Below are 8,765 nucleotides of genomic sequence, written 5' to 3' on the forward strand. Positions count from 1 at the left end.
GAATATTAATCACGGATCACTTTTAGTTCTGTTGTGATATGCAAATTATTGATGCCTCAGCTGCGTTTGTTTTCAGGTATCAGTCTATCCACATAATGCAAAATAACATCCTGCAATTATTCCAATTAGATGCAGTCAGCCTTCGGAGCAAGCTGTTTATTTCATTTCTGTAAATGAAGAAAGCAGTTGCCGTTTTCCATTCCCTGATGATTACTGCCCAGAACTGGCACTCACAACTGGTACGGGTGCAACACATAAGCAGTTTTCTAACCGAATTACGTTAGCATTCGCGGTAAAGGACAAGCAGTTGAACTCCCCCTGCAAGATTGCATTCGGCTAACTGACTCTTCCGCCTCGGAGAGAGATGTCACCTTGTTTGGGGGTACGCATCACCATTTTAAAGTATATTAGGAAAGGTAGAGTAAATAGGAGTTCTTAACTGCAGAATCTGTTTTGCACAAGCGCGTAACACGAGGGGATTTTTTTTGCCGTCCGACTGCAGCTGTTACCTAAGCAGAGGAGGAATTTCACCTAACCGCAAAGAATGAGCTACACAAATAGCCGCGTTGTCTTAAGAACGGGTCGGGTATGTCTCCTCACAGCGATTTGGCTCCATAATTGCAATTCCCATTAAATGCAGCAAACGCGACCATCCTGCCCGCTCAGTTTCCACCTCTACTTTTGTTTCAAGCGGGGGGGGGGGGGGACGGGGACGGGGACATCGTCAGAAGAGATGCGGGGGGGAGGGGGGGGGGGGAAGAGCCCGTCCTTTTCTTCCCCTTCCTGCCCCCGCGCCGCTTCTCCCAGCCGCGGTGCTGAGCGGCGCGCACCCCGGCGCTGGGCGGGCGAGCGGGGCCGGGATGGCCCCGTCCCGCCGGTGCCCCGGGCTCCACTTGTAGCTGCTGCTCGCCGCCCATGGCAGCCCCGCGCCGCCCGGCGCGGCACCGGGGCCCCGCCGCTCTCGCCGCCCCGGGGGGCTCCCCCCGCCCCGCCGCGGCCGCCTGAGCTCCGCGGGGGGCGCAGCCCGGCGTCTCCCCGGGAAAGGTAACGGCGGCGCGGGGCGGCGCGGGCGCGCCTCGCCTCCCGGCGTGCGGGAGCGGCTTTGGCGGTTGCGGCGGGCGGGAGGTCGCGGCAGCCCCGGGGCGGCGGCGTCTCCTCCTTCCCCCTCCGGAGCGGAGCCCGGGCGCGGGGTTGCGTGCGTGCCTGCGGGCGGGCGGAGAGGGAGGGGAGGGGAAGGGAGGGAAGGGGAGGGGAGGGGAGGGGGCTCCCCCTGCGTGCGAGGGGTGGGCGAGAGCGAGCGGTGCGATGGGAGCGGGCGCCCGCCTGCAGAGGGATCCTCGCCCCGCGTGTGTGCGGGGGACGGCGGCGTCCGGGCAGGGCTCCGCGCGGCGGCCGCTGCTGCTGCATGCGGCGGAGCCCGCCGGGCTACCGCGGCGCCGGCTTCGCCTTTGCTCCGCGCCTCGGCGCTCGGCGCGGCCGGGGCCGCTCGCCCGGGCGGGAGCCCGCGGCTGCCCCCGCCGCGGGGTGCGTGCGCGGAGCCGCCGGAGGGGAGACCTCGCGGGGAGCGCGGCGGAGCGCAGCCGAGCGGGGCCGCGGCGACCCCGGCCGCCGAGGTAGGGAAGGCGCCGGTCTCGCCCGCGGGAGCGCCGCCCGGGAGAGCATCGCCGGGGGCGGCCGGCCGCCCCGCCGGCCGTGTGAGTGCGGGCGGGGAGGGGGGGGCACGGCGGGGCCGCGTTCCCGGTGGCGGTCTCCCGGCGTTTTCCTTATTCCGAAGGTTCCGCTGTCGCCGCTCCGAGAATTACTGCTGTTATTCTAAAGGGGGGAGGGGGCGGCGGGGGGCGGGAGACGAAGCGACAGCGGCTTCCTGCCGGAGCCTCTCTGCCATCGCGCTCGCCTCTCCCCGCCAGCCGGCCGCCTCCCGGAGCCCCGGGCCGGCGGCAGCCGGCACGGCGCTGCCCGCTCCCGGCTTTTCCGGGGGAGCGAGCGAGCGGAGGGACGGATCAGCCGGTGGAGGTGTGGGAGGGCCGGGGGGGCCGGGCAGGATCTGCGGAGCGGGGCCGGGGAAGGGGGTGTGCGAAAGGCGCTGCGGGCCGGACTTTGCAAAGGTGCCGAAGGCGGGGGGCGGGGAGCGTGCGGCGGCGGGGCCCACGGCCGTGCCTCCCTGCGAAGGGCGGGTGGAAGGGGACGCCGGACCGCATCGCCGCGCCGTGCCCGTTGCCAGCCGGCATGTGCGTGCGGCGTGTGCGCGGCCGTGTCCCTCCCGCCTTCCCCCGCCGGGAGGCAGAGGGCGACGGGGCGCCCACCACAGAGGGGAGCCGGTTGCGGCAAAAAATTGCGGTAGTTGCCTGCGCTCCTGGCCGGGCTCGCCCACCCGCCGGCGGCCCCGCTCAGCGCCCGCCGTGTGCCGGCTCGGCGCCGGCCGGGGCCCCGGCGCTGAGGAAGAAGAGGGGACTCGCGCGTGGGCGAGGCAGGGCCACGGGGGGACGGCGCCGGGGCGCGGGAGGGAGGGGGAGCGGCGGGGGCGCCGGGCCGGCCCTGGGGGCTCGCCCGCCGCGGCCGGGGGCGGGAGCCGGCGGGGACCTGCAGCGGCCGCTCCGCTCCCCTTCTCCCCGGCGTCCCTCTCCGCCGCCCCCTTGACCCCTTCTGCCATCCCTTCCTCGGCTCCCCTCGGCTCTCCCGCCCGTCCTGCCGTCCTCCCGTCCTTCCTCCCCTCCCTCATCCCTCCTCTGCCCTCCCTTCCAGGTCCCCCCGGCGCATCCTCCCCTCCTTGCGGCTCCCTCCAGCCCGATTCTCCTCCCTTCAGCTGGCTCCTGCTTTCTCCACTTCCATCCCGGCTCCCTTCTGCCAAGTCGGTGGCTTCCCGCAGCAGGAAATGGAAGGGACAAGTTGCGAAAAGGGGGGAACGGGGAAGGTGGGGGGAGCAATCTGTTGGTTATTGACTGATTTGGTTGGGGGGGGGGGGGGGAGCTACCTTCTAACTCAGAGGACATGCTGTGGCTCCAGTTCTTCTGCGTAAAAAATGGCAGCTCAGCTGGCCTGGCTATATGTGAAGGGTTCTTGAAAGCCACCTCTGTATCAGCGCAGGGATAAGAGCGAATTACATAATGTTTTACCCAAAAAAAAAAGTTCTTCTCAGGTTTCAGTAGTGTCAGGCTGGTGAATCGTGACTTTGTTTTGCAGTGCAAGTCAGGGTACTGTTGTTATTCCTGGGGATGGGGCTGTATGCCTGTGCATGCTTCTTCCATATCTGTGTGCTTCCATTGGTCACCCAGAGCTGATCTTCTGGTTTTGTGGATAGTTCATTGTATTTCTGCAGTCGGTTTACCACCTCTTCATTTAAACTAGGCATAATAAGTGGGAGAAACAACATGTGTGCATGCCTGTGTATCCCTCGAGTGAATCTCACTGTTATCGCAGGGATAATCTGTATGTGTTGATGCTGTAGATACATACAGTGAGTATTGACATTGCTTTTTTGTGCCTGCAGCTTCATCCTTTCTATATTGTGCTATCCCGACCCAGGTGTTTGGGCATGCATAACATCGGCGTTTGTGTTTAATATCCCTGAAATGCACGGCAACATACGAGCAGTGCAGGACTGAGGGGAGTAAATATGCATAAAATTGGAATCTCCTTTGGTTATTTTACTTTGTTAGTTATGCATGTTTGGCATGTACAAGAGATAGAAATATATTTGACAGACCTCAGAGTTATTTGTGTTTCTCTACAGAAATTTGCATTCTGTATTTGAAATCATTCTAGCTCCTGTATACTTGTTTGGTTGTTAAAATCTTTCATGTTATTTTAAATTCAGTGCTTGTAGTTTATCTATAATCCTTGGCAGGAACAGTACCTCAGTGGTATACAATTTTTAACCCAAATGACGTTTTGGAACAATGAGAACTGAAAAACATTTTCTTTTTTTTCTTTCCTTCTTTCTTCTTTAGATTCTTTATCTTTGTTCAGGAGCCTAAGGTTGCTTGCTGATCACAAGAAGATGTTTCTGTGGCTCTTTCTGGTTCTGTCATCTCCAGTTTCTTCTACAACTGCAGATGCTGATATATCTGTGGAAATTTGCAATGTTTGCTCCTGTGTGTCAGTTGAAAATGTACTCTATGTCAACTGTGAGAAGGTTGCAGTCTACAGACCAAATCAGCTTAAGCCACCATGGTCTAATTTTTACCACCTCAACTTTCAAAACAACCTGCTAATTATTCTATATCCAAATTCCTTTCTTAATTTTACACATGCAGTGTCCTTGCAACTGGGTAATAATAAGTTACAGAACATTGAGGGAGGGGCCTTTATGGGTCTTAGTGCATTAAAACAGTTGCATTTGAACAACAATGAATTAAAGATTCTCCGAGCTGACACTTTCCTTGGCATAGAGAACTTGGAGTATCTCCAAGCTGACTACAATTTAATCAAGTTTATTGAACGGGGAGCCTTCAATAAGCTTCACAAGCTGAAAGTCCTGATCCTTAATGACAATCTGATTTCATTCCTTCCCGATAATATTTTTCGATTTGCTTCTCTAACCCATCTGGATATACGAGGGAATCGAATACAGAAGCTTCCATACATTGGAGTTCTGGAACACATTGGGCGAATTGTTGAATTGCAGCTGGAAGACAACCCCTGGAATTGTACTTGTGATTTGTTGCCTTTGAAAGCCTGGCTGGAGAACATGCCCTACAACATCTACATTGGAGAAGCTATCTGTGAAACACCCAGTGACTTGTATGGAAGGCTGCTGAAAGAAACCAACAAGCAAGAGCTGTGCTCCATGGGGACGGGGAGTGATTTTGACGTGCGCATTCTGCCTCCCTCACAGCTGGAGCCCGGTTACAGCACACCGAACGGCCACACCACTCAAACGTCAGTGCACAGATTAGTCACCAAGCCGCCCAAGACTACGAATCCTTCGAAGATCTCGGGGATAGTAGCAGGCAAAGCACTATCTAATCGCAATCTCAGTCAAATTGTATCTTACCAGACCAGGGTGCCTCCTTTAACTCCTTGCCCGGTCCCCTGTGTTTGCAAAACGCATCCTTCAGACTTGGGATTAAGTGTGAATTGCCAAGAAAGAAATATAGAGTCGATGGCCGAACTCCTACCAAAACCTTTAAATGCCAAGAAACTGCATGTAAATGGCAATTACATTAAAGATGTGGACACTACAGATTTCATTGAGTTTGAGGGGCTGGATTTGCTACATTTAGGCAGCAATCGGATTTCAGTGATCAAAGGAGAAGTTTTCCGCAACCTTACAAATTTACGGAGATTGTATCTCAATGGCAATCAGATAGAGCGTCTGAGCCCAGAAATGTTTGCTGGCCTCCACAACTTGCAATATCTCTATTTGGAATACAATGTTATCAAAGAAATCCTAGCAGGCACCTTTGACTTAATGCCAAATTTGCAGTTGCTCTACCTAAACAACAATCTTCTACGAAGCTTGCCAGCGTACATTTTTGCTGGTGCACCACTTGCTAGACTGAATCTGAGGAACAATCATTTCATGTATTTACCTGTAAGTGGCGTTCTTGATCAGCTAAAATCTCTGACGCAAATTGATTTGGAAGGTAATCCATGGGACTGCACGTGTGATTTAGTTGCTTTAAAACTGTGGCTTGAAAAACTAAATGAAGGTATTGTGGTGAAGGAATTGAAATGTGAAACACCTGTACAGTTTGCTAACATTGAACTTAAGTCTCTGAAAAATGAGATCCTCTGTCCTAAACTTTTGAACAAGCCATCTGCTCTGTTCACTAGTCCTATGCCCGCTGTTACTTTTACAACACCACTGGGACCGGTTCGGAGTCCTCCTGGTGGCCCAGTTCCGTTGTCCATCCTGATCTTAAGCATTTTAGTTGTGCTTATTTTAACAGTGTTTGTTGCTTTTTGTCTTCTTGTTTTTGTGCTTCGGCGCAACAAAAAACCAACTGTAAAGCATGAAGGGATTGGAAATCAAGAATGCAGTTCTATGCAACTGCAGCTAAGAAAGCACGATCACAAGTCAAACAAAAAAGATGGACTAGGTGCAGAGGCCTTCATTCCTCAAACCATTGAGCAGATGAGCAAAAGCCATACCTGTGGCTTAAAAGAGTCTGAAACGGGCTTCACGTTTGCTGACCCACCAGGGCAAAAAGTCATTCTGAGAAATATTAATGACAAGGAGAAAGATTTATTGCATGTGGATACCAGAAAAAGACTTAGCACAATCGATGAACTGGATGAGTTATTCCCTGGGAGGGATTCCAATGTATTTATTCAAAATTTTCTTGAAAGTAAAAAAGAGTACAACAGCATAGGGGTCAGTGGCTTTGAAATACGTTATCCAGAGAAACTACAAGACAAAAAAACTAAGAAATCTCTAATAGGTGGTAATCATAGTAAAATTGTAGTAGAACAAAGAAAAAGTGAATATTTTGAACTAAAAGCTAAACTTCAAGGTTCACCTGACTACCTACAAGTCCTTGAAGAACAAACAGCTTTGAATAAAATATAGGTCATACAATCTTATTGCCTACAGAGGACATTTATTTAATGATGAAAGTGCCTTTTGTTGACTTTTAACTTCCAAATACTATATTATATTGATAGGCATAGAGGCAGATGTATCCAAGGGTGTCTGATTAACTGTAGCTGCATATGATTTGTCAAGTAGAGGAGAATTTCCTTAATAGATTTTACTACATAAAGCTCATGCCCTGTGGAATCCTGTAGGGATACTGCAAACTCTATTGCCAAAGGGATGCTTTATACACGTTACACTGAATTTAACCTCAAGAGGCATATATGTTTTGTACCTTAAATGCAAAACCATCGTCTCCTTGTGATTTGTTAGAACAAACACAAGAAACCTGGTACTGGTATTTGTACCTCAGCTGGGTCCTTCATCCTGCACGTGGATTTAAGTTGGTGGAACTGGAGTAATCCTTCGATTTGTGGTGTTGTAATGGCACTGTTTAAAGATTATCTGGAAAGTAACAAGCATGCAAAGAGAGAACATTCGATAGTATGTGTAAATTGGTTACATTTATGGCCTGCATCTTGAAACCACTGGAATTATAATGTTAAATTGTGCAAATATTTGTTTAAAATATACCATGCATTACATACCTATGAAATAAATTTGACCACTTGAAGCATACATGTCTATACATAAAATTTAAAAAAAAAAAAAAAAAAAAAAAAGGAAAGAAAATAGTTCAACCTGACTTCTGCAGTATTTGTGGCATCTGAAGAAAATATCTGATGTTTATGCAGAATCTGTTGTAGGACTCATCTCCAGTTAAAACTAGAGTTCCTTCTCAGTTACGTGAAACACTTGCAACCCCAACAGGTTGTCCAAAATTGTCAAAGTGCTTACTGTGTGAGCGTAGCAGAAATTATTTTTGTAATATAATTCATATTTATGAAATACTTTGTATACTAAATAGGAAAGATAATGTACTCCTTAATATGTATTTAATATGCCTGACTTGTTTTCCTGATCACAATGCATTAATCATCCAGTATAAATAAAATCAGAACAATATACCAAACAGAAACTGGGGATGTAATGTATAGAATTATCCAGAATTAAGTGATCAGATATAATAATAATAAAATTGTTCTGTACTATTCTTGTGAAATTAGCATATTATCTTATTTCAGATTTGTTACCAATGGTGCATTTTAAAATAGATTCATTAGTTTTTTAGTATTGTGTCTCAGGCAGTTATTTGCCATCAGTTGTCTTGCTTTTCAGGGTTCTGCAGCTTAATCTAAATAGTTTTCACTACAAGTATTTACAGGAATTCATGGTAAGGGTAATATTTCAATTGTAGATGCATAAGTTTTCTGTTCTCATCTGTCTGGCTGCTGTCAGTCAGAAAAAACTGATCAGAACAGTGAACAATATGGCAAATCATGTCTATTTAAAACCACAGTGTAAAATGCATATAGCGGTCTCAGTTCAGAGTGTTGTGTAGCTCGTATCTAGAGAGTAAAACTTGCCTTTGTGAAAGCTGAATCTGAATAGCTAGGAAAAAAAAAAAGAAGTCAGGAGAATGGAAAATCCCCACTGCATCTCACTGATAGATGGTACCTTGAGATGAGAATGGAGATACATTGGTAAAGCATCATACAGCGAATCTATATTGTGAGATTAACAAAAGTTCTTTGCCTGGAAAAGGAATTTTTTCATTCATTTCAATGAGCTTTCAGTAGAGACCCTCTATCTCCTTTGCTTCCAGAACCTTTCTCCACGCCCTGCCTTTTATAATCAATACATAACTCAATTAAGTTTAGTAGGATACAAACATGAAGGTTTTTCATGAATTTGGAACTAGCAAATATTACAGCAAGACCCAATAATAATACTGTGGAGAAGGCTATGTCAGCTATTTCCATTATAAACCTCTAATTTCAGGGCTTTGTGACACTGCTGTGAAATTTTTATTCTGGAATGATACTTGGCAACCAGCCTGCAGTATATTTTTAACAAAGCTTACAAAAAAAAAAAAAAAAAAAAGCAGCACTGCTCCTTTATTTAAGAGAAAGCAAAACAAAACAACTTTTTTCTACTTTCAGACATTTGTTTATGGTCTTGTAACGTACAAAGAGAGTTGTTTTATTACTTTTCTCCATACTACAAAGTATATACGTGACTTCAGATAATAAAATTAAAACAGATAAATTAATGGCTGAGTTTCTTTCAAAAAGCTGCTGCTATCCATGCACAATAATTGACTTCTTTCAGGATGTCGTAGGGATTT

At 48.9% G+C, this 8,765-nt stretch overlaps 1 protein-coding gene across 5 annotated transcripts; it reads left to right on the forward strand.

Annotated features, from left to right (window-relative positions):
• The first annotated feature begins 1,533 nt into the window (after nt 1-1,533).
• SLITRK4 (SLIT and NTRK like family member 4) lies at nt 1,534-8,456 on the forward strand. 5 transcript variants are annotated; one of them, XM_049827957.1, is made up of 3 exons: nt 2,080-2,105; nt 2,743-2,885; nt 3,948-8,456. In XM_049827957.1, exons 2-3 carry the CDS (start codon nt 2,873-2,875, stop codon nt 6,509-6,511), a joined length of 2,577 nt encoding a protein of 858 aa, XP_049683914.1. In that variant the 5' UTR covers nt 2,080-2,105; nt 2,743-2,872; the 3' UTR covers nt 6,512-8,456. The 5 variants fall into 5 exon arrangements, with proteins under 5 accessions (XP_049683913.1, XP_049683916.1, XP_049683917.1 ...); XM_049827956.1 differs by lacking the exons at nt 2,080-2,105; nt 2,743-2,885 and adding an exon at nt 1,534-1,613; XM_049827959.1 differs by lacking the exons at nt 2,080-2,105; nt 2,743-2,885 and adding an exon at nt 1,613-1,694.
• The last annotated feature ends 309 nt before the right edge of the window (nt 8,457-8,765 follow it).

This window comes from Accipiter gentilis, chromosome 24 (genome assembly GCF_929443795.1).
Source record: "Accipiter gentilis chromosome 24, bAccGen1.1, whole genome shotgun sequence".
Lineage (NCBI taxonomy): Eukaryota > Metazoa > Chordata > Aves > Accipitriformes > Accipitridae > Astur > Astur gentilis.